General features: G+C 38.9%; 1 protein-coding gene across 1 annotated transcript; it reads right to left on the bottom strand.

Annotated features, from left to right (window-relative positions):
* Positions 1-472: 472 nt before the first annotated feature.
* Positions 473-15281, bottom strand: LOC121867263 (protein canopy homolog 2-like). The gene is made up of 5 exons (XM_042367129.1): positions 15125-15281; positions 9927-10014; positions 7692-7751; positions 7123-7215; positions 473-3741 (listed from the first exon to the last, which is right to left on the bottom strand). The coding sequence occupies exons 2-5, from the start codon at positions 10005-10007 to the stop codon at positions 3418-3420; spliced, it is 558 nt and encodes a 185-aa protein (XP_042223063.1). The 5' UTR covers positions 10008-10014; positions 15125-15281; the 3' UTR covers positions 473-3417.
* Positions 15282-26817: the final 11536 nt, after the last annotated feature.

Below are 26817 nucleotides of genomic sequence, written 5' to 3'. Positions count from 1 at the left end.
ATGGAGGGGTGTGCGGTGTGTTGGAGGGGTGCTTGGCGGTGTGTTGGAGGGGTGCGTGGTGTGTTGGAGGAGTGCGTGGTGTGATGGAGGGTGCGTGGTGTGATGGAGGGTGCGTGGTGTGTTGGACGTGGTGTGTTGGAGGGGTCGTGGTGTGTTGGAGGGTCGTGGTGTGTTGGAGGGTGCGTGGTGTGTTGGAGGGGTCGTGGTGTGATGGAGGTCGTGGTGTGATGGAGGTCGTGGTGTGTTGGAGGGTCGTGGTGTGATGGAGGGGTGTGTGGTGTGTTGAAGGGGTGTGTGGTGTGTTGGAGGGGTGTGTGGTGTGATGGAGGGTGTGTGGTGTGTTGGAGGGGTGTGTGGTGTGCTCTAATGTCTTCAGTCCTGGTAAGGAATTTGCACCTCTTTGTCGTAAAATAAAAATCGCTTGTGCATAAACTTGGTCAACAGGAACAAAAATAGAAATAAACTCACTAAGTCTTTGAACAAAATCATCATTATATTTTAAATACAAAATGGGTTCAGTGTTCTCAAAAGTCGGCCTCCAACATAATCAGTTAACCTACAACTTGATACAGCGGAAGGACATCAAGTGGATGGAAGTGAGTACTGTAGTATGAGTAGAAATAGGTGTCATGGTTTAATACAGCCCATAATACTATACTATACTTTAAAGACATAAAATGACCACACTATATTGTTTATGAAGCCACTGCATAAAAATATAAAGAATACCCAAAATGATTATTAAAAAAAGCTCAGAATATTTGTCATTTCTCTTCATAAACATCTAAAACTAGTGACTTAAACTAATGAGAGATGAACATTTATAATGCCAAACCTTCACAAAACAATGTAAATCACAGAATGTCAGTGCAATAGTGGCTTACGACATGTATAGTACGAAAGCCTCGAATTACACCAATTCCTATTTAGGACCCAATTCAATTTACATTGCCATTTTATTCATATTTATGATGGAAATAGAAAAATATACAATAAAATTTAATATAATTTTCACAAATAATAAATAAAACACATACCGGTACTGTACTGTACAGTATTGTACTAATATACTGAAGTAAAAATTTCAAGAGAAATACTGTACTGGAGACATGACCAACAACCCAAGCGGCTAACGAGCCGACCAGTGGTCGTATAAAGGGGTGAGGAGATAATAACAGAAATATTAATTGGCAAAGTTGAGGGTAGGAGGGCTTGGGGAAGACAGAGTCTGGGATGGATGACTGAAATTAAAACCTGGGTCCCCAGAGAGACACAAAACCTTGAAGGATCGGTGAAAAGAAGGCCAACATTTAGAGAAGACTCCTCTGGTCGCCAACCCTCTGACTGATTGAATGATTCAGGATACGTGTACTATGATTCGCCTTGCACCACAACACTGGAGGATATATTACCGTTGTAACTCGAGGCTTTACTGTACAGTATATAATAGGACCAAAAATTTCATACATTTTTATATAAGTTCAAACAAAACTTTGTGCAACAATTTATCTCAATGTAAACAAAAAATTTAATTCACACAACAAACTGTTTGGAATGCTAAGAAATCTTAAACTATCAAAAGTATAGTCAAGATGGTAGAGTTATGAACATATTGGGTTAAAAGTCAAGTCATGAGACAATCAAAGAGAGAATATTGAGGTACAGTCACCCAGTCGTGTCTTCTCCTGAGCCTTGAACCCCGAGATTCAGACTTGTGAATCCGAAGCATTTATGGGCAGAATAATGTATCGATCTACTGCTTTGGGTTCACGTATCTAAATCTTGGGGTTCATGGTTCAGCAGGAGAGGTGACAGGACTTTTATGGGTGACTGTGAAAGGATGACCATAAATATTGGTATAATGACATCATTTCTTAACTATATTCTCACAAATTAAATTTTCAAGTGGATGTAATACTGATCTGCCCACACCTATATTTCGTCAGCTAAATATAATGGGCAATTCATTTATAATTCCTAGTTAACAAGGCTAGTCACTATAGGTACAATCAGGTCAAAAGTTCATTCCCTCCAAAACAAGATAAAACAACAAACCCACACCAGGAAAACAGTTAGGGTAAGTTCGTAGAATCATTCCTGTGGCTGTTGTTCAATCTGTTTTCATTAATATTTCAACATTGAACGATCAATAATTGTATGTAATTCTATCAATAGACTTTTATTTATATTGTTAAATTCTTATGTAAATACATAACTCAAATATTGTATAACATTGCCATTGAAATACACTACTACAGTACAGCTCACTTATTTAAAATGATGAGGAATATAAATTTGTGTTAATACTCAATCTTTCAATAAGATAGTTCAACAAATTAACACAAGCCATACAGGTAATCAGTCATCTTAAGCAATAAAAAAATAAGCTTTCCTGAAAAATGTACAGGTATAGTACTACATATATCCAATCCTAATATCTACTGTATATCCTATGAACCATCTCTCATTACCTGGCAGTAGACCACACAATCCATCTTTATAAAATACTACTCCACAATCACTCACCATCTCTTAAGTCACAAGCTCTCAATCTACTCTCTTCCATTTACCTCATTACCATACTTATCAATTCTCCCATATCCATTTTCTCTCTGCCCAAATTATCTTTACATTCTATCCAATCATTTGTCTAACATGTTCCCATTTACATTACCAGTGCTATCCACATATCCCTTGAAAGGATAAATTTATAGAAAAATCAAGAATGATACTCTTTTACGGCACACTGCCCCCCCCGTTCCATCATCAGGTGCTGCACAAACAAATGTGAAAGAGGAACATTGTTATATTTCTTTTCTTTGCCTGTCCACATTTTATCTCTGGCAAATTTTGAGTTAGAAAACTGAAAATTGATCACAATAGTGACTAAATACTTTGGAAAATACTTTTTTTTTCTCTCATCTTATACACCGCTCCTCCTCCTACTTGTGTTTATTCAGGTTCTAAACACTAGAAATATAATAAAATTGAGCTTGGTTCACATTTTTAAGTGCTAAACATTTGCTACACGAAGTCAAATAATTTAAAAGTATGCAATACTCTGTATCGAACCTTATGAATCCTTCTACCTTCAAGCACTGAAACATGAACAAGTAGCGGTACATTGTGTACACCATCCCACACTTCACCTGTAGATGGAATGGGGTACTCGGGCATGTCATTCCTGGCTTACCAAAAATTTTTGTGAGCTTTTTAGTTATGAGGGTTACCATGTGAGCCATTTTGTAGCCTACTGTAAACTTTTTAAGAGTACTGTACCTGTATTGTACAGTATTTAGTCTACTGGACAAAAAACACATAGTACTCTTGGAATGTAGGATATTAAAAAATTCTATTTGGTTAACAATTGTTCATAAAAAATTAAAATTTCTTATGGTACATTATGAATTTATTAAGTTACAGTTCATCTCTTACACCAACACAAATTTTTGTCACTTTACTACAAAACTGCTCCTGGGAGTCCTTTATATCCAATTCAGAATTGTCTTTAAAATATGCAACTACTTCATCTTCAAAATCTTCAACAATTGATTCACAGTGGAATTGCAGCCCTTTGTTGAGTTCAGGATCTTGAACCATCTCATACTCACTAAAGTGAGGATTCATCGCTCCATTAACAACAAGCTTAATTGCCTCCAGCTTGTTGGTTTCTTTATTACGAGCCTGAGCGTAGTCCTTCATGTTGTCACACACAGTCTCCATCATCTCCAACATATGCATCTGTAAAGTAATTTCCATTCGTTAGAAAATCTATTTCTTAATCAACTGAGTCTAATCTTACACTTTTAACTTTATAACAGAAGGAAATATTTCATACAGAAACAGAGCCATGCAAAAGATCTGTCAGATGGGGGCTGAGAGTCTGCAAAAAGGGCACCAGCCCCCGAGGGACAAGGCAAATGAAGCGAGCCTTTATGACATGGGGGGGGTTAAGCCCCACCTCCCCATTTTTTTAAATCTGATCTATTTGAGGGCCATTTTGAGGCCAGTTGCTATGAATGTCCCTTGAATTTTGGTATACAGGTGCCCCTCTACTTAAGAACGTTCAACTTACAAACTTTCAGAGATACGAACATCATCACTGAGGGGGGTTACCTGCCAGAACAGGTGTTTAATGTGGAGGAAACTGGATTATTTTGAAGAAAATTCCAGATAGAACAAACATTACCTAAGAGGAGAAGAGTGAGCCAGGTTTTAAGGCTGTATTAAAGGTTATAGCTGGAGTACATATCCATAATCTTTTAATTTTTTAATATATGTTTGGTAACTACACCAGTAAAGTTAGACTTACAAACAAGCCTCAGGAACGTAACTCGTTTGTAAGTAGAGGAGCACCTGTATTTTATAATTTGTTAATGAAAATATAGTTAATATGCAATAAAAGCAACATGCAAACTGCTCCTTTACAAAATACTGGTTGACAATATGTACCGGTACTTCAACTTCATGCATAGATGAATCATATACCTTACAATGACATTAGAAAATTTATTTACAACATAAACTAAAGAAACAGGGTCATTAAATGCTACCTTACAGCTCAACCATGGCTAAAACAAATTAAATCTTTCAATGTTTGATATACTGACAATGAACAGAGAACATTTCACATATTCTTTTACTGTAATTATTATATACCCTATATATAAAGAACCAGTTGGAGAAAATGAGCTGATCCGCTTCTTTTTTCATGGCTAGTAGATACCCTACCCTCTTGTTACTGATGATTAAAAAATAAAAATAAAACACCACCATCGAAGAGGGCACTTCATAACTGGCATATCACCTCACCCCCCTCCCCTCCCATCTTCCCAGCCAGGGTTGGGTGGATTTAGGCATACAGTTTTTATCTTAGATAATATCACAGACTAAAGTTAGGAGAATATACAGTAGTTTGCATTGCTGGAATCCTTGCAAGACAGCGAATAATTTGAATTTAAACGTCATATATTTTGTACAAGAGATAAAAATTAATCACCTGTACTTATCACATTACAGTAGTGATTTATGAGTTCTAGGTGTGTGTGTGTGTGTGTGTGTCATTTAAGGGCGATTTAGGAGTGTTTCTCATTTTACACGAGGTCCCAGGAACGTAACCCTCCGGTAACCCTCCCGTAAGTTGCAAGTTTACTGTATATTGGAAAATTTCACTAATTTTGGTAGTACAGGTTGTACCTCTCTAGTCCGCCAACCTCGGGACCTGACCTGTGCCGGACCATGGAAATTCACCCTTTTCCTGGATAGATAGTGACTTGTGCTTACGCTTGGAAGCACTAGCACCACTTTCTCTGCTTCATGGCCTCTTTGAAGACATATTGAAGGGTTAAATGTCGTACAGTAGCTTCTCAAATTTAGCGAGTTTTTAATTCGACGTTTTCTATTTGAACACAAAATTTTTTTTTTTTAATATTTTGACGATGGAAACTCGAATTTCGACGGCCCACCAACGTTCAGACGACGTGCACAATCCTCTAAACAGCGTCATTTCTCTTATGTACAAAAGATTCATTATTGTTTATTACTCAGTCTTTTTGATTGAATTAATGTTTGTGTGTGCAAAATGAGCAATACAATTCATTAATAATACGTAGAATATTAAAACACGAGGAAATGAGACAGCATTGTTTTCGTTGATTACAAAACCAGTGACTGACTGGTTCTACATATAAAACTGAAGAAAATAAGACCCTGGTTGTAGCTGTAGTAAAATTAATATGGTTGTTTTAAGTAATGTTATTTAATGTTAATAAATGGAACAATAGAAGTAGCTAACGATAATGGTAAAGAAAAAAAGAGACCGCATATGTAAGTGCGCATACGTGAAAACATATCGTCATTACTTTACATAAGAATATGAAAGCAACACTTATTTACTGTTCATATATATTTTAATTAATGTTTCTGAATTTGTTTTTATTGAATTAATGTTTGTGTGTGCAAAATGAGCAATACAATTCATTAATAATAGGTAGAATATTAAAACACGAGGAAATGAGACAGCATTGTTTTCGATGATTACAAAACCAGTGACTGACTGGTTCTACATATAAAACTGAAGAAAATAAGACCCTGATTGTAGCTGTAGTAAAATTAATGTAATAAAATTAATATGGTTGTTTGAAGTACCTGTAATGTTATTTAATGTTAATAAATGGAACAATATAAGTAGCTAACCATTACTGGTAAAAAAAAAAGTGAGACTGCGCATATGTAAGTGCGCACATGTGAAAACATATCGTCATTACTCTACATAAGAATATGAAGGCAACACTTATCTACTGCTCATATATATTGAAGGGTTAAATGTTGTACTCTGTATAGACAAGCAGAGAGAGAGAGCAGCCGAACTGCCGGATGTAAACAAACCTTAATTTCCCACGGCTTTGGTGTTGTTTTTTTTACGGGGATTACCCCACCCGGGCATAGGTCACTGACCCACATTGGGGCCTGAATGGCAAAAATTTAATACTCCTGTAATAATAATAATTCAAATAAGTATAAAAAAAAAAAAAAAAAAAAAACAGCTGCCTATCTACCTATTGGACAAACTAAAATTGTTCCGCACCACAGAATGCCGGACTAGAGAGGTACAACCTGTAGTGATAAATTTGAAATATTTCATGCACGATTTCCCTAGTGAAAAAAAAAATAAATTAGCGCTATAGGTACAGTATACAGTATAGGAAAATGTCGATAATTCTGGTAGCCGACATATAAAAAAAATCGTTATATAAAGTCGCTATATATCCCGACCCGACTGTACTGTCAATTAACAATCACCTTTAAGTGTTTTTGGTTATATTATTGCCTATCTCCATGGCTGTAAAACAATGATGATGATGAACATATTTTTTGGTATGAGCATACTGTATTTCTCCTAATTCACCATAATCATTATTATTTCATTTAACAACTGTCACCATTCATAATATCAGAAACAATGATTAGTCAGTCAAATGTTTAACCCTCTTGTGTCACCTTTGAGTTGAATAAAATCATCTGGCATTAGCCAAATAAAATATTAAAAGTGGCATCCCCATACTGAAGGGGTTCACGCTTCTGAACAACAAATCTAACATAACCAAGGTAAAGTATTCTTACCTCTGAACCAGCATACTTCACTGATGACAACTTCTGTTTTCCATCTGCTTCAATTCGATACGAACCTATGTCAATCTTCTTCCTCGGGTCAACCTGAGATACACACAAGAACATAGTATATTACACCTCAGTCTGACTTGTGGTGTAATAGGCCCTACAATGATATCTGTTCAAAAGGACTTTACTTACATAGTTCAGATATTGATTGCTGATGTATGAGAACCATTAAATGCAGAATAACTTCCATAACTTACATAATTATGCAAATTAGAGGGATCTCCTGTTGAATTTACATTTACAAACCACATCTATGAATCATGGAAATTCAGAGAATACCTGTTTATATTTTTCTAATTTTTATTTAGGAGAAATTAAGTGAATAACAACATTACCAAATATATGGAAGAAAGATCCAAGGAGTCACAGCAACACCCCTTCTGCTCTAGTGGCCAGGGGTTGAAAACTTACATTAAGCTTTACTATGAATATTAGTACTATGCTGTATAAGATCAAAGACAGTAAAACAAAAGTCTAAGCATCATAGGTAACTAGGTAACACATTTACTTACCTCACTGATGGCTGCGTGGAATTCATTAACCAAACTGCGACATACTGCACACTTTACTACCTGTTGGTAAGTTACTGAGTTCATGATGGGTGTACACTGCAGGATTTTTGAAAATATATTAAATTCTCATGATCCAATAAAACAATTTACAGTATACAGTAATTTCACAAAAGCATTTTTTTAAACTCAACAGTATAATGACCTGAGCTGTTTACTAATAAGATACATCATCCATCATTCTGGTGTTGCAAATACTGTACAGTGGCTCCTCACCAAGTCAAATCTGGGTACTGAACTTTAGATCAGATGAGTCATTTATTCCTACTAAGTTCCAACCCTACTTAAAGGAGAAAAAGGGAATCTATTGTCACACTATCTATCCCTTTAATAAGAAAATGGAATTTCATACTTCCTTATCTCCATCATTATTACCTATTTTTCCCAAACATCTATATGTTTACTGTGTTTTGCTCCATCAAAAGCTTATTAAAAAACCAATAAGTGGGATTAATCCTAGAATCTTGTTTATAACTGCTTGTTAAAATGTTCATCTGTTCACCAAAGGCTTGGAGCTTAGGACTCAAGGAAGTTCCAACTTGATGGTGAACGGGGTAATGATTAGAACATTGGCCTTCTCCCCTTTGTGTGATACTCGCCTACTTGCTCTCCCTGTTTATACCCTGCACTGTACATTGAGTTGCACTTATATACTGCATCTGGATGTTGTGTTAATCTACACCTGCTATATGAGGACAAGACCGAGCATCGAACACCCTTCACGTAACTCTCCCCCCCCCCCCAAAAGGAAGGAAGCTAAGAAGTCAGATGACACAGTGTATACACAATTCCTTCAATTTCATCTTGACTACAAACCAAGATCTCATGACCTATTAATTTCTCTAACTGTTTCCACAGTGAAATGCTTTAGTCTTGTCATGTTTGAAAATTTAGGTCCTGATTCTTAGTGCACTTTAGGCATTATTGTTTAGGGATACACAGCTCTAGGTAACATCCAACAATTTTAATGGAAAATATTCACTGAAACTAGCACAGTACGGTACAGTATATAAAAACATTATAAAAAGGAAAGTTTTAGTTGCAGGTTTTTAATCTCATATAATCTAAACTTGAGCAAAAACAGAGCTGCCTAGCTATTAAAGAGTCATTTTCAAAATTGGAGCAACAACACCTGCTAGATAATTTCTTTCCTTCAGTTCATTATTGCATGCATGGTAATCCCTAAGATCTTTACCAATAAGGATGATTCTGCCCACTACTGACTGACTGACATAAATTAACTGCAGTCACATGAATAACAAAACATTTTTATGCCTGCAGAACAATTTGTAATCAATTGGCAGAACAACTTAAGTGAAACCCATTCACCTTAATTACTTCAACACCAATTTTTTTTATAAAGTACACTGTGTGGCATTCTGTTCAGGACCTTTTGTGGTAAGAAGTGGGTTTAGAGGAGAGATGTGGATCCATTTATGACTGAAGTAGTCTTGAAATATTTGACTCTAACAAAATTTCAAAACCGAAACTGAAGTCTTAACTAGTCAAATGTCACAACCAATAGACCACAAGTTCAGAACCGTGTTTCAAGAGAGTGACGAGCCTCTTACAACACCAACATTGTTCCCACTGACAATAATTCCTGCTGCTACAAGATACTGTACACTACATTTCCCCTGGTTATAACAGACTACCAAAAGATGTTTAATGGTACTGTAACAGATCTAGCAGGCCATGTACTGTAGGTGCAAACTGGGCAATGTTTAACTGAGGTGAATGGCTGTTTATGTTCAAAATTTTTCTATATAGTACCTGTGCAACACTGGAATGTATGACGCATTCTCCTTTCTATAACCTAGTCCTAGAGCACTTAACAATACTGGTATCCACTTATTTTGTGTAAGCCAACATAAATTCAAAATTACTTTCCTCTTATTACTATTTATGATACACACAAAAACTATTACAGTATTTATATTACTTTATACTCTAAGTTTAAGTCTCAAGCAGAAAAAACAAAACAAGAATGCAAAGAGTTACAAATTTAACACAGTCCATGACAAATTACACATGTCATATTGTAAGGACCTTAATGTGGCCAATCATTAAACAAACCTGTGAATATATAATTTTTTTCTAATTTACTGAGGATTTTTGTAACATATATATACAATGTAGACCTTCATTATACCTCACTGTATCTGCCAAATACTGTACCTGGGACTTGGGAGGTTTGGAAGACAAGGCAGAACACACAACTAATGTTAGCACCATTAACTGGAAGACCAAAGATGACATTTTTGTGCTGTTGAGAAATAAGAAAAACAAAACAAAACATTATAATCGTTCTCACAAGCAAACAATTCAATTATATATATCAATGAATAAAGGAATGAATGATTATGAATACTTGTGTATTGTAATTACATTTGGTCTTTTATGATGTTGCTTTACATATGAACAACAATGGTTAAAATTAAGTACTATACTGTAAACATGCACAGATTCCTAGAGTTAAGAGAAACAAACATACAGAAGATGGTTATGTCGATTATCTTCCTCTGTCAACTAAGGAGACAACACGGGCCAAAAGTTTCTCCTCAGAAGTTTTGTTAAGGAGTGTTTCCTACCAGTTAATGTACATGTAATCTTCTGGGAAAATTCTTTTTGTTTAGTATGTTTTTACTTACACAAGGGTCTCCAAAATACGTTTGGTTAGGGACCAAAGCTGCACCAATTAAAGCGAAGCAACGTTAAGCGTGGACTTTTCCCCCACAAGAATACTGTACTGTACTGCACTATACTGTAGAGTACTGTAAATACTATTTTCTGTGTTTATGTTGCCAAAGAGATACTAAGCTGGACAATAAAAAATAATGTAATAAAGTGGTACAACAATAAAGATCAAATTTTTAAGTATTTTCTACTTATAGAATAGAAAAAGTATTTGTGATAATATTAGGCAATGACTCTAAAAAACCATTATATATAGCATACAGTGGTCCCTCGGTTAACGAACACAATTCGTTCCACAGAGTTGTTCTTTAACCGAAAATTTCGTTAACCGAATCCATTGTTTCAATGGGATATTGGGTAATTGGTTCCAGCTCACAGAAAAGTACATACAAAGTAAAAAAAAAATTCAGTAAAGTACACTTACTTTGAGGTGTATGTAGAAGGTTCCTGGTTGATGATGACGATGGGAATTAGAAGTGAGGGTGGAGGAGAAGGGAGAAGAGAAGGAAGTGGGGATGGAGGAGAAATCACCTTTCAGGGGACCCATGCTTGATACAGTAGTTTCACCAATAAATTTTAAGTTCACTGGGTGTAATTCAAGATTATTTTATTTAAATCAACACTGCACCGCGCTATATATGATCAATATGTTAACTAAATTTCAGAATGACCAATAATTTTTATGTAAAAATGCAAAAATATTCAAAACACCAACAAAATCGATGTTCACTCCACTGTAAACAATGCCACACTGACGCCTGGTGGGCGAGTCAAGCGGCTGATGGACGCACAAAAAACTAGTTCCCTGTACTGCATATATTATCAATATGTGAACTAAATTTTAAAACGACTAATAATTTTAATATAGAAAATGCACAAATATTATAGCAGAATTTTCTTGATATTTACTCCACTGGAAACGAATGTAAACATAGAACAGATTACTGAATTTGCGAACTAGCCCATCAGCTGATGCTCAGAACGTGTTTGTTGTAAGGATTTCATTACTCGAAGTTTTGTTCGTTAACCGAATTGAAGATCCTTATGGGAGGTAATTCGTTAACCGAGGGACCACTGTACAGGTATTGTAAAAAAGCATTTTTAGTGTAAAAAAAATTAACACAACTTTAAAGATGTTAAAAAGCTTTAATCTTGCTCTACAATATAACCAGTAACCTAACCTATAAATTTGTTGATCTTACCTTGAGGAGTGGATGAGTTAATCTTGTTTACTACACTATACAGTGCTGTACAATGTCCAACATAATATTATACTGTACACTTTTTCTTCCCCCCACCACCTGCACTACACCTGTCACTCATCACTGAACGATTGCAGGGATAAATCCAGATATAAACAATGCTGAACGTGAAGCTTAGCCACTACTCACAGTGACAGAACACAATGGGCCCAAGATTCTGACGACGCTGTTTCAGATGCACAAAATAGCTAACGCGTTAGCTATTCTGTCTGCACAGACGCTGCTGCTGACTTCTGCGCATGACACTTTCAGAGGGAAAAGCTAGCACCTCGATCAGGCGTTAGCGTTTGCAGCAGGCAGAGGCGCCCGAATAGCCAACAACCAATCAGCGAGTTTCTCCCTTTGAAAATACGCGAAAAATGGCCGCTTATGGAGAATATTTTGATTAACATTGAAGAGTTGGGGGCATGTATGGCAATAAAAAACTGTGATATAATAATAAAAATCATTCTATATACGGTAGTATATTGGATAGGACCTAAAACAAAGCGGATGGTGTGAAAGAATTGCGCCTAGTTGAAACCAGCTTTGGCTCTGCCCATTTTTAAGTGGGCGCTGTCCGATTTCATTAGCCGTTGGTGACTTTGGTGTAACAATACTGATAATTAATCAAACATGATTAAAACTTTAATATAATTACTTATAAGATACTTTAAATAAGGGTGAACAAGTTGATTACAGTTCTGTAAGCGCAAAAATTAAGACTTAAACGAACCTGAAATTAAACGTATTTCGTGTCAAAATATGCGAACGCATAGCCGTGAGAGAAGAAGCATACAGCTGCTCTAGTTGTTTTTGTAGTTCCCGAGTCCTGGAGAAATTTCCTTTACAATGGGCCCAATTTTTGGTGTTATTCTTATCTCTTGTTGACTGACTTTTTTTCCTTTTTTGTCTTTCTTTCCATAATTTTCTATATATTTTCTTCACTATTTCTTTCCGTATTGTGTTCAAATAACAGTTCTCCTAATTTTATTGTTTTCTGAAGACTGTGTTGTACAACAGTTATTCCAATGGCGCAGTACAAAGTCTTATTTTTAATGACAGTCCGGGAAAGCTAACGCGTTAGCTATTCCGTGCATCTTAAAATGCCTTACAATAAACGCCTTAAGTCAACGAAGTTGAAAACAACACGACAATGTTAGTGCAGGAAGTTTTTACATTGTGTTCCTCAATTAGTCAACGACGTTAGTGCAAAACAACATACAGTTATGTAATTTTTCAGGAATTCATTAACTGCTCTCAATGAGGGATGCCTTATCTACATAAAGAGGAGAAAGTAGGCCGAGACCTCTGAACTTTCAGTAAAACGATACAATTCCATCACTGAACTATTGAATTGAATTGAAAAGTTTATTTAGCCAGAAAAACACAGATACAGAGTGGATAATAATAACAATATTAACATGGCTGAGCCAGTTGAGAACCTGAGCTCTCTTTTAGGCACCTGATATATACTATACAGTACATTTATCTCAAGGAAGTATTATGTAACATTTAGTAACATCTGGAATAGTACAATAGCAAGGTGGTAATAATAACATCTTATAATGTTACCACAATTATCACTTCAATATTTATTAATTTTCTTTATTATTTTTTATATATACATAAATTACAGTGGAATTGAAAAACATAAGTACAGTATAATGGGGGAGCAGTACAACATGGGTTGTACAGTAATATGGTTGAACAAGAGGACAGAGCTGTCAGGATTATGTCTAGTTGGCAATTATGTTTATTGCAATGATAATTACTTATCTATTTAAACATGATAATTTCCGATAAAACGGTTTTGATGGTATTGTACAATAAAAGCAGGTACTGTAAATATAGTTAGTGTTACAAGAAATATTAATACCTAGACAATAGATATTTTTTAAGAGATGATTTAAAGGAAGGGAGCGTAGTCTTTGCTCAGATGGGTGGGGGTAAGTTGCTCCACACCTTCACACCGTGATATTTTATGGAGGTCTGGGATTGAGAGAAGCGCATGGGGGGTGGTCTTAGTAGTTCTGGGTGCCTTAAGTTGCATCTCTTGATTATTCCAGAACTGGAAATAATTATTGTCAAGCAAGTGATTGATAGATTTGTAAACAAAGAGGGCACAGCAGTAGGTGTTAACATCTTCGAATTTTAAAATTTTCAATATAGCAAATTTTTTGTTTGTGTGATCTGTTTTTTTCAAGTAGGTCATTGTCCGTACAACTCTCTTTTGTGCAGTAACCAGAAAGTAGCAAGCTGGAAAAATATATGTACAGTAAGGTTTTGTTGAATGATAAATCGGTTAAATGAGCCAAATTACAAGTGAAACAGCTCGCATATTCATTTGTGAAGTTGGGCTAGTTGTGCTCTGTCACCAGATCAGTGGCCAGCCAAACTGTGCACTTGTACTTGCATTCTCTACTGTACTGCAATCTGAGATGAAGAAAATGGAGTTACACCAATTTTCATAGTTCTAGTTCAACGATTTTGCCGTAGTAGTGTTTCATACCTAAACAGCATAATAGAAACTATTCCCACAGTGATGGAGATGATTTATTGAAGAAAAAGAAAAAACAAACAATGAAACCTACCTAACCTGACCTAATCTACCTACCTATCTTATGATGGCAGTGCAGTACTCTACAGTAGGTTAGGTTAGGTAGGCTGCTTAGTGTTATCTAACCTTGTTGACAGAGGAGGAGGTGGCCGGTAATAAAGTCACAGGAAAAAAAGTCACAGAAAAAAAAGTCACAGGAAAAAAGTCACAATTAATTTATGGTGGCCGGTAATAAAGGCTAGGTTAGGTTGACATATTAACCTTAAAAAATGTGAGAATTCGATAGTTAACTTTTCTTTTTTTCCTGACTTTTTTTCCTGTGACTTTTTTACCTGGATTCGAGGAGGAAGGCGAACATGGTGTCTGCGCAGATCCTATTAACTCCCAACAAAAATATTGGAAAAACGAAAGTAGGATGGTTACAATTTTCTTGAAGTTCCTCCTTTCTGTGCTGTAGTTAGTCTTGTAAAGTATTACCACATATTCTAGATCATCAGTGTTATCAGCCTCAACCAATCAGATTGATGCCGGACAAATAGCAGAAATAATGGTCTGTGACCAGACAAATAACTATTTTCAATAAAATAAAGTAAGATATTAAAGATTAGGCTAAATTTTCATTTCTGAAGAATTACACAAGAAATGAAGATCAGAAATTATTAAAACACATTTAAACATAAATGACAAACATATACAGTACTGCGATATTAATCATTCCCGTGATAGACAGACCTAACCCAGGTGATAAAGATCGCCATAGATATTTATCAATGTAAATTTTAAAGCCAAAGCATCTTTCTTTAACTCCAACATATACGAGCCTTCCTTCTAAAGTCATGTTTATTTATGTGATTGAATAACTAAAAGGAGTTATTTACCTTGGTGCTGAATTAACACACGCCAATGAAGAGGCCGGTGTACCTGTACCTGACTAATGTTTTCCTACTGAGTGACTGAGTCACCTCAGCACCTGGGACCTGACGTGTCACTCGCTGGCTGATACACGTGTAGTACGTCTGGCGCCGCCACCACACCAGACACCTTTACAACTTCTCGTACTGTAATAATATTAATTTAATATTTGTTCAGTAAAATTTTAATAAAATATCTGCTGGTGAATGTGATGTATTTCCTTCCTTGTGTACGAACCTCTGTCCTGCGTGGCAGTGAACAGTGGCATTACCCACATGAATCTGACCTATATATAGTGTCAATGCATATGATGCATTCTTTGTGTACTAACCTCTGTCTTGTATGGCAATGGAAAGTGACATTACCCACATGAATCTGACCTACGTATATGTATGTATGTGTGCGTGTGTGCATGTACGTGTATATGTGTATGTATATACGTCTATGTATGTATATGTGTGTGTGTGTGTGTTTACATATATGTATATGTACTGTCAATGAATATGATGCAACTCTTTGTGTACGAACCTCTGTCCTGCATGGCAGTGAACAGTGACATTACCCATATGAATCTGACCTCTATACATTTATAGTTGTTAATGAATATGATGTATTTCTTTGTGTGTGAACCTCTGTCCTGCGTGACAGTGAGAAGTGATACCATCCTCAGTGTCAAGACCTGACTGAATTACTCAGAATAGGCAAACTGTACTACAAGCTCTGCCAATAAATTTGTTAAACTAAACTAAAAATGCCAGGGGAAGCCTATAATACTTTTACTTTACTTTTACTTTTAACCTCTTCACCACTGATCGGCTCGTTAGCCGCTTGGGCGATTGGTCACTTTACTTTACTTTTATCATCTTCACCACTGATCGGCTCGTAAGCCGCTTGGGCGATCGGTCACGTCTCTGTTACGCACTGTTGGCAAGCACTGGGCATGCACCTACACCTGCCCAAGTGTTGGTCAAGTCTGGTTTTAAAAGAGCTTGTAGCGTACGGTATGTGGCCAGTTGTCAATTCTCTTTAGTTGTCTATTGTCTCTTTGTATAGGCACACAAACGCACGTGCATGTAGATATCTCACACTCAGGAATAAGGTACAGGTTAGGATAGAAACTCACAATGCGTTTTCTGTATATACACACACACACATATATATATATATCTTGATAAAATCACACGAAAATGGAAACAACGGAGTACCTTAGCTGCCCTTTATTCAAGACATCTCTAGAGGCAGCCTGGATTACATGGCGAGAGAGGCTTAATATACAGGCATCTAAAACATGAGGTCAGGTCAAAATGATGCATCCGCTAATCCCTGCCACCAACACACACGTAGAGGAGCCAAGAGTATGGAGTACGGACTATCCATTGAAGCCGCTTGTCGATTAAAGTAGCCAGGCATGGCGTGTTATGCAAATAAATCATTGTAGGTGTTACTAGGTGAGGAGTAGCTTGCTCAGAGGTCCTGTAGGGCGAGGAGCTTTCTGAGGGAGCTAGCTGGGTGGTGAGGCGCTGGAGAGAGATCTTGCTGGTCCAGTAGGTCAGAGTAGAATCGTCTCCCTGGCCAGCCACGCCCGTATTTATACAATTCAGAAACATCAGGATTTGGGGTGGGTGTAATGAGACAAAACTCCCCAGAAGAGGATATGACATATAGGTAGAATATTTATAGCAGGAGGATGTAAAGACAGGAAGTTTGGTAGCATGTCTCGAGGGTGTGGGGGAGACTACGTATATTAACACAGGCCCAGTACAAGTGTAGTATATAAAACGCAACTGCGTGTTACAGCTTTATTTTACTAGTTGCATAGGGGGAATTAATGGGGGGGATTCGTACACAGTGTATAATGGACTATGATATGTTCGTTTAACTTCACAAGTCGAATGGGCACTTCACTAAGTCGATCGTTGGAAGGTCCGGGATCACTGCACTTCTACCGCCTACATAGTCAGCACTTACTGTTATACGTTGAATAGACAGCACTCTGTCGATGGACCCGGCGGAGACCTCGTTGCCTTTAGTGACGGACTTCTTTGATAAGCGGGACAGGGGACGTGGTTGCTGGCCCTCCTTGGTTATCAGATTCTCCCAGGTGAGAGGAGCTCCAGCCCCTATATATTGGAGGAGCCGGAGGGTGACCTCTCCTATTTAAGTGGGTGTGTCTTGACCGGGTTGTTGGGTTGGGTAACAGGGGTGCTGGCTGATTAGCGGGTCCTTGATCTCCCTTGGGTCAGGTCTGGACAGGTGTTTGCCCGGGTGAGGTCATGTCGCAGGACAATAGTGCTTTGTCATTATTACCGCCCGGGTAGGCCTTGGTCAGGTGTGGTTTCCTTAACACGGTTATATCGTAGGGTTAAGCAAGTACTTAGGCCGGGGTCAGGTCTTGACCTGCGGTGTGTCAACCTGTGGTGTTAGGGTACCACGCGGTCTGTACTATACTTGCTGTTATGTGTGATGTAATTTTGGGCTGTAAGCTTTGGTCTGATATTCAATCATTACATGCGCGTAGCGTGAGAGCCAATCACAGAGGAGGATGCCAGGAATACCGGGCACTCTGATCCTAGCATTGCTATGTGTACGTCCGCACTGGAGAGTAGGTTTACGAGCATCGCTGGCTGTACTCTGATTGGCTGGTAGGCGCGCGGGCAGTGCCGGATTTAGACCTGTGGAGGCCCATGGGCAGCCTCTTTGTGGAGGCCCCCCTCATTATAACTACCTAAGAGGGTGGGGTGGCGAGTGAAACGAGCCTAAACATCTGGGAGTTCCGGGGGGCGCTGTAAGCCCCCGGGAAAATTTTGAAATTTGAACACTTCTTTGGAGAATTTTGAAGCCATATGCAGTTATATTGAGGAAATTAGAACACAGCGCCCTGGTGGCATTCGTAATGGAAGTGATAATGAAAAAATATTTTATTTGTTTTTTTTAATCTCACTTTCGTTATTCCATGTAGTTCATTTTTAATCAATATATGTTTGTGGAATTCTAAATATATTATTAGCAACACAAACAATAGCATTCATTAAAAATATACTGTTCATAGGAAAACCAGGCATTCATGAATTTCAAGGAGTAGCTAGCCTAATTTCTATCATGCTTCTTGATGAACATAGTTTTCCGTGATGGAATAGATAAACATGAATTTTAAAGAATGAAAATAAAAATAATCCAAATGAATAAACAAATAAATAAAATATTGTAATATGTGGAGGCCCCCAGATTGTGGAGGCCCCTGGGCAACTGCTCACTTTACCCACTCTTGAATCCGGCCCTGCGCGAGGGAGCTCATTCGTCACTTGTAGGGGATGGGGTCCACTACAATACTCCCCTTCTCCTCCGGGCGCGGCGGGAGGCTGGAGGTTGGCAGGGTTGCGTCCCACAAGTGATACATACTGGGCAGGTGTACAGACGACTCGGCCGCTGCAGGTGACGACTCCGTCTAGTGACACAAAACCTGTGGGAGAATCAGGGGGAAAAGGAGGGTTTTGGATTAGAGGAGGTTGTACAGGCAATGATTGTTGTGCTCCTGTCGCGGCAGGGGCAGCGTCACTGGCTGGGTAGACTGGGTAAGGGGCAGGGGCCATGACAGCAACATGGTCCACGACAACAGCAGGGTGCAGGACAGGAGCAGGGGGTACCTGAGGGTGGAAAGAGGGTGCCCAGAAATGTCGTGGGCGGGGTCTGGCTGGGTTGACTGGGTCAGGGGCAGGGGCCACGTCAGGAGAAGGGTCCATTACAGCAACAGGGTCCACGACGGCAGCAGGGTCCACGTCAAGAGGAGGGTCCATGACAGCAACAGGGTCCACGTCAGGAGCAGTAGGTACTTGAGGGTGGTAGGAGGGTGCCCAGAAATGTCGTGGGCGGGGTCTGGCTGGATCAGGGGCAGGGGCCACGTCAGGAGGAGGGTCCATGACAGCAACGGGGTCCACGTCAGGAGGAGGGTCCACGACAGGAGCAGTAGGTACCTGAGGGCGGGGTATTGCTGCAGGTGGTAACGGCAGGAAGACTGGTGCAGGCATAGTTCGTTGGGGGTGCTGCTGGGCCAGGGGCCCAACGGGTAAGGTGGCCGGCTTGATTCGGTCTATGCTGACGGTGTCGTGTCTGCCATTCCGGATAATCGTCAGGAACTTCGCTGAACGGGTAACAATCTGGAAGGGTCCATGGTAGGGGCGTTGTAGTGGGTTGCGGTGAGCATCACGCCTGACAAAAACATACTCGGCTGTGAGTAGTGGAGGAGGGATGTGTTCAGGGCGCCGAGGAGCCTGGCGTGGAGCAGTAGCTCTGAATGCAGAAATTGCTTGTAGTAGCTTTTGGAGTAAGTCGTGGCGAACGGTAGGAGTGGTTTGGTGGAGGTCAGGAGGGAGTGAGAAATTCCCGGGTAGGCGAAGGGGCTCGCCTAGGGTGAGATCTGCTGGGCTACAGTCCATATCCTCCTTTTGTGAAGCACGGATGCTCCCAATCAAAATATACAAGGAGTTTGCAGTCGAACTTGCCACCCCCCTCTGTTCTATTATTAATGCATCCCTCAGACAAAGCAAATGCCCTAATGAATGGAAAACCGCATTTGTCACCAGTGGCGTAGCTAGAGTGTGTGCCGCCCGGGGCGGCCCTTGAGTTTGCCCTCTGTGCCCCCACAAAAAAATACATACACAGTGATCATATATATATATATATATATATATATATATATATATATATATATATATATATATATATATATATATATATATATTAAATAGTTTGTGTACCATTATAATATTACTGTACTTTCACATACTCAAATATAGTATGCTTTAAATACACACCAAACATACTTAAACTTTATAAGTAACAGTTAAACAAAAAGCAAAAACGACATATAGGATAGGGAAAAAAGTAAAAAAAGTGTAAAAAATTAGGACCATCTTTATTTCTGAAATGAAAACTACAACTTTCTACAAAGTAACTTTTCTTGTTTTTTTGTTGGCAAATTCTTCAATGACATTGTCAAAAACTATTTCATCTGTCAATTGTCGCTCTATAGACAGTATGGCAAGATTTCTCAACCGCAAGGTGCTCATAGTAGATCTTAAGTAATTCTTGATCAGTTTTAGTTTCGAAAAACTCCTCTCACAGGTAGCAACACTAACAGCAATTGTGAGGAAAATCCTCAGCATTATTACTATATTTGGAACCGAGTTCCCAAGGTTATACTTTTGAATAAACTGCAAAAGTTCAAGGGGGCCTTCTTTCCACGTCTGTATTCTGTCTTTAATAGTTATAGCAGCAACAGCAACAAAATGCTGAAGTCTTTTTCTCTCAACGAGGAACTCCTCTTTATCAATGTCGTCGTGATCGTGATCTATTTGACACTCATATTTATCATCCAAAAGATTCAATGGGGTAAGGAAGGCATATTTCTCAGCAAGTTCATGAAGCTGTTGAAATCTCAAAGTTATTTCTTGGATCACTCTGTCCAGCGAAGAAAACATTTTTCTCCTCAATTCAATGTCGTATGGCAATTCAGCATCTCGTGATCCTTCACCAAACATTTGTTTCTTCTTTTTGGTTCTTCATCACTTGAAGGAGTTGAAGTTGACGAATCGCTTGAAGTTGAAGTTGAACTTGAATCCCTTGAATTTGATAATGATTTGGTTTCTATACGACTGATGTATTTTAAGAGTGCCCCTTTATTCTTGTTTAATACTTTCTCTCTTGCCTTTCTCTTTTTTCTATACGCAGCACCACTTTCTTTAGCTCGCTTCATCTGGGGACAGAGTGATAGAAGTATAAAACATTAATTTTTCGAGAAATAAATTCACACTGCATGTTTAAGATTAAAAGATAAAAAAAAAATGAAAAAAATGACGAGAACTTTAGATAAAAGTGATGAAGCTAAACATCACAAGTCACAAATTCTACACTTTTGACAAATAACACATTAAGAAAAAAGCTCTGTGTAGCAAAAGAATGTTTTTGTGAATTTACAAGAAAAACTTCAAAATGTATTACGTACATTATTTATTATTACGGCATTGAATAATATAAAAAAACGCTATTCCAAAAGTAATATGCATAGGAAATTTTTTTTTCTTAAATAGCATTTCCTCAGCAAATGCATAATTTTTGATATATTATATATATATATATATATATATATATATATATATATATATATATATATATATATATATATATATATATATATATATGCACAATAACCACTGGAGAAAGGAAAGACAAGCAACAGGTACTTTCGTTTAATACATCCTCTGCCTGAGGATGTATTAAACGAAAGTACTTGCTGCTTGTCTTTCCTTTCTCCAGTGGTTATTGTGCATCTATTCTTCATGGTGATGTGAAGTTTCTGCATGCATATATATATATATATATATATATATATATATATATATATATATATATATATATATATATATATATATATATATATATATATATATATATATATATATATATATATATATATATATATATATATATATATGTGTATATATATATATATATATATATATATATATATATATATATATATATATATATATATATATATATATATATATATATATATATATATATATATATATATATATATATATATATATATATATATATATATATATATATTATTTTAGGTTAGGTTAGGAATCCGTTACATAAAACAATTGTACTGCACCGTTATCTTTTATTGAGTATGATCTAAAATCACGGTATAATGACACTGTCACACTAGTGTCATTATCATCTAAAATGATTAAAATCACAGCAATGTAAAAATAACAGCTTGATCTAAAATCACGGTATAATGACACTAGTATCAATGTAATACAATGGAAATGTAAAAAGTAGCAACTTAATCTAAAATTACAGACTCAGAGTACAGTGAAAATGGATGTCTGACATAAGCCCCCCGACGAAAGCCACCCAGACAAAAGCCCCCTACTTTGATCGGGGTGGCTTTTGTCTGACAACCCTAACCCTAACCTAACCTAACCCAACCTAACCTAACTTAACCTAACCCTAACCTAACCAATAATTAACCACAGAGAAGAACAGTATATTTTACCCTCAACTATTTAATTATGTCCGTAACTTTTGAAGGCCCTTACTGTTGTCAGACAAAAGCCACCCCGATCAAAGTAGGGGGCTTTTGTCTGGGTGGCTTTCGTCTGGGGGGCTTTTGTCTGGGTGGCTTTTGTCGGGGGGGCTTTTGTCTGTACCCCAGTGAGGATAGTGTCTTAGTATAAAATCGCAATGCTGTGAAACAAAATCTTAATATTTAATCTCGGTACCGCAGCAAAAGTCACATCAATATTTTTTAACCAATACTTTAATATTTCTTACCTTATAGTATTATGTCTTCCAACGAAGTAAATAACTGGATCGAAAACACAAGAGAACTTAAAAGTCGTCTAGCCTCCCCTCGTCTTGTCACGATGGAGACTTGTGCAGAACTGAAGTGAATTGCTTGTAACTGGTGGATTGGTCGGCTGTACATGAACTGATATGACCCGAGACTGCATGGTTTTGCAGCTACTGGAGACGTTAATCCTTCCCTTTGTATCGGCGGCAAGTTAATCCTCGTCGTGTCTGACCTAACACCTGACCCACACCACATGAGCTCACTGGCGTACTTGTTTGAAGTTGTTTCCTTAATCCTCAACAGGTTACAGGTTGTGTGTGTGGCGGGGGGCCTCATAGCAAGGGTGTAGCTCATGACGTGGCCGTGATGATGTGGGTCAGGTGTTAGGTCAGACACGACAAGGATTAACTTGCCGCCGATACAAAGGGATGGATTAACGTCTCCAGTAGCTGCAGATATGGGTGATGAGCAGACCCAAAAGTGCCGCCCGGGGCGGACCGCCCCACCGCCCCCCCCCTAGCTACGCTAGTGCTCTGAGCAGCTCCTCCTCACCTAGCCACTCCTAAGCACTGCATTGTACAACTATATATATATATATATATATATATATATATATATATATATATATATATATATATATATATATATATATATATATATATATATATATATATATATATATATATATATATTTGCCAGAATCTATCAGTCAATTGGTCCACAGCAATTTGGCAATATGAGGACCTCCTCTACATCACACTGCTTTGTGAGCTTTCTGGATTTTCCACAAAAACCTGCAGAAACGTAAGACATCACTGGCCGTTGCCCTTCTTGACTTCAGGAAGGCCTTTGACCTTTTTGATCACTGCACTGTTATCAACAAGACCATTGTACTAGGGCTGCCCACCAACCTGGTCTCATGGGTTACTGATTTCTTGAGTGGACGTCGCCAGGCAGTGAGGTATCAGGGCTTGGTCTCCACATTCCAACACCTCACCTGCGGTGTTCCCCAGGGGACCAAGATGGGACCACTGTGCTTCCTCATCCTGATCAACGACACTCTATCGGACACTCCTCACAGGTGGAAGTACGTGGATGACTGCACTATGGGGGTTTCAGTGGACAACACCGCACCAGACTACTCATCGCTACAAGGCACCCTGGACAGGCTACAGGCATGGACTACGGAGAACAAGGTCACCATCAACCACACCAAAACCGTAGTCATGCACATCAATACCGCCACCACTCCAGTGCAAGCCCCAGCAGTCACAGTGGGTGCCCATCCTCTCCAGCTGGTGCAGTCTGCCAAACTCCTGGGTGTAACTATAGACAACAAACTTGACTGGAAGGCCCATGTAAATAACACAGTCAAGGCAGCCTCGTACCATCTCTACATGCTACGACGACTTAGGTCACTTGGGACACCCACGCCATAACTGAGGACCATCTACAACGCCTTTATTCTCCCCAAACTAACGTATGCGTCACCAGCCTGGTCGTCTTCTCTCAACTCCACCCAACAACGTCAGCTAGAGAAGGTACAGAAGAGGGCCTGCAGAATCATGCTCGGCGCAGAATACTTCGGCTACACCAACGCTCTCTCCACCCTGGAAATGCCATCCTTCAGTGACCTCCACCACCAAGCACTGGAAAGGTTTGGCAGTGGACTACTGCACCTCCCTCGTCATCGCCACCTCCTGCCACCTGCAGCCCCCCACCCAACTCGCGCAGTCCGTCACAACAACAAAATTCAGCCCATAAGAGCCCCCACTGATAGATATAAGAACAGCACCATCCCATCTATTGTTAAAATAATAAACAACTCCTGATTTATGTACTGTACAGCCCTGTAAATGTATTCAATGCATATTATATCATTATGTCTAAATCAATTGTAAGTCTGTATATTTTCATCCACCGGCTGCAACTCTATTAATAAACCGTTTATTATTATTATTATTATTATTATTATTATTATTATTATTATCCATCCAGCTGTAAGGGTCGTGCTGTGCCTTGAGTGCGTCCTTCAGCTGCCGGTGAAACCGCTCTACCATGCTGTTGGATTGAGGGTGGTATGCGGTAGTAGGGTGTGTCATACGGAGGCGAATTTTTTTTTTTTAGTTTGAAAAATCGGCCCATGGTATTAATGATGTCGTTCTATGTGCAGAATCATGTGATATCTTCAGATTTGAAAAGTTTTTATTTTTTGCTAGGTAAATTTTAACTTGAAATCTTATGAAAATTCAGTATTCCCACCCTTTTACCAACACCACTAAATAGCTTATTTAAAGTAAAGTAAATGTATCAGGTTAATTTATTAGGATGAAAATGATCCATAATAGTGAAACGAATGATCTTGACACATTTATTAAATTTAATATCCCTTTAGAAAACAAAATCATCAAATACAAAAACCGGTTTTACTACTACGACCCGGTGTTGCTGCACACCATAGAGAACATGTCTTTCTTGCTTCTGTTTCTACTCATCACCTCCCTGCTGACCACCTGAGCTTGGATGTAGCCTTCCCTCCTCTCCTGGCTGTACACGTGACTGCTGGCCTCGCTCACTTGCTGTACACAACGCTCTATACTCTGGGTGTGCGAGGGCCAGGCAGGGACATGCATGGGGTTGTCCAGGAAAGCTCTGACTTGTACATTGGTGAGGCTGCAGTGGGGAATGCCACCAGCTGGATTGTCAGTCTGTAGAGATCAAGTGAGGTCTTGGCACCTAAGATTGACTTCAGGAGTCTTCCTGACCCTGAGAATCGTCTGCTGATTCGTCATGCCCAGATCCTCATAAGTCTCATATCCAAGATCTTTTTTGACTGCCACTCTTCTCTCCTCCTCATCGCTTGCCAGGACTTATTGTCTGCCAGAACTTTACTCGGGATGAGCATGCCAGGAAGATCTCCTGGAGTCTGCTCCACAATCTGAACAACCTTCATGGCTGACTCCTCCAGGGCGTAAGCTGAAGAAGAACATACCTCGGACCTTCGGAGAACCTGATGACTTGACGGTGTTGAACCAATTTGGCAAGTAGACATACGATGAATTGGACAATAAGTCTCAGGTTGTGAAGCTGGTTCCCTTTCAGTTTATGATGAGCGACCCAAATTCTGCAGAACCTGAGAGCCGTTGTCAGCCACCTAGAATGTGAGACTGGACCTATCTGCAGGTAAGCAAGTCTATCAGGCATGACCCCAGGTTTGATGGCACTGCAAATCATGTAACCATAGTACTGGTCAGTACTCAGGTCGTCAATGACAGTATGTGCAAGCTCAGCGAGTGGAGGGCCAACTGTGATTTTTTCAAAGCTCAGATTTATTTCTAACTCAGTGGCAGAGTCCAGCATCTTGCCAAGAGGACCAGACCATCTGTTGTTTGAAAGAGTCTTGCCATCCAGCTCCCTGGATCAGATCTGAGTGGCAACTCTCGTTGGTGTGGAGGTCACAAAACAAGTGGACTTGGCTGCTCCCAATCTTCCGCTCTATCCATGTTTGCCGCCACCCTGCCTTTCCGTGTTGGTGCTGTCCTCAATGGCCTGCAGGGTGGTTGTCGCATACTGGCCAGAGCTATGCTCGGGATATCTTTCCTATTTCGAATCTTATGCCTGGAAGGTTTGGGATCATTATTTTCTGGGTTAGGGACAAAGTCACCATTCTCCTGGTCAGCACTCAGATCAGCCATGGGGAAGTCATTAAACTCTGAATCAGCTTGACTCCAATCATCGGCCTTTTTTACCTCACCCTGGGCCTTCTCAAGTCTCTTTTCCTCGGCAACTCTTCTCTTCTGTCTCTCTGTGGCAGCCTCCTGTCTCTTGGACTCCGGAATGTCTTGGCTAGAAATCATGAGAGCCCCTATACTGCCAGTCTTCTCTCTCTGTCCTTTGACAAATGCCAGTTCGATCACAGGAATCTTCAGTTCACGCTTGCAAATACAGGAGATGTGGGCCTCGGATTTACAGTCACGATCGCATCCAAACTCAGGACAGAGAACAGGCACTTGCAAGTAATTATGTCAAATAACTGGTCAGTTGGCAGCAAAAGCTGTCCTTAACTGCAGGATTTTCACTCTCCCAAGAGATATCTCTTGCCTTTTCCCAGCAGCTGTGATCTCTCCACTAATCTTCTTCTGACTTGTTATGACTGGAAGCGGGCTGAGCGTTAGCCAGAGTGTACTGTGCCAAGACAGCTTTGGTCATATCTTTGTGTCTTTGTTTGTGTATGGATTCTTTGGTTCTTTTCACTGATTGCCTGATTAAAACCACCCGTGTCTCAGCATCTGC

Source organism: Homarus americanus, unplaced genomic scaffold (genome assembly GCF_018991925.1).
Source record: "Homarus americanus isolate GMGI-L3 unplaced genomic scaffold, GMGI_Hamer_2.0 scaffold6317, whole genome shotgun sequence".
NCBI classification, from domain to species: Eukaryota; Metazoa; Arthropoda; class Malacostraca; order Decapoda; family Nephropidae; genus Homarus; species Homarus americanus.
The sequence above is the reverse complement of the archived record's forward strand: the minus strand, read 5'-3'. Positions and strand labels throughout refer to the sequence as shown.

Bases quoted from the DNA above. Each gene is read 5' to 3' on its own strand.
- LOC121867263 (XM_042367129.1), bottom strand. From the start codon at position 10,007: ATGTCATCTTTGGTCTTCCAGTTAATGGTGCTAACATTAGTTGTGTGT. The intron at 7,216-7,691 runs GTAAGTAAATGT...TGTGTATCTCAG, and splicing joins TCCACGCAGCCATCAGTGAG to GTTGACCCGAGGAAGAAGAT. The intron at 3,742-7,122 runs GTAAGAATACTT...ATTACTTTACAG, and splicing joins TGAAGTATGCTGGTTCAGAG to ATGCATATGTTGGAGATGAT.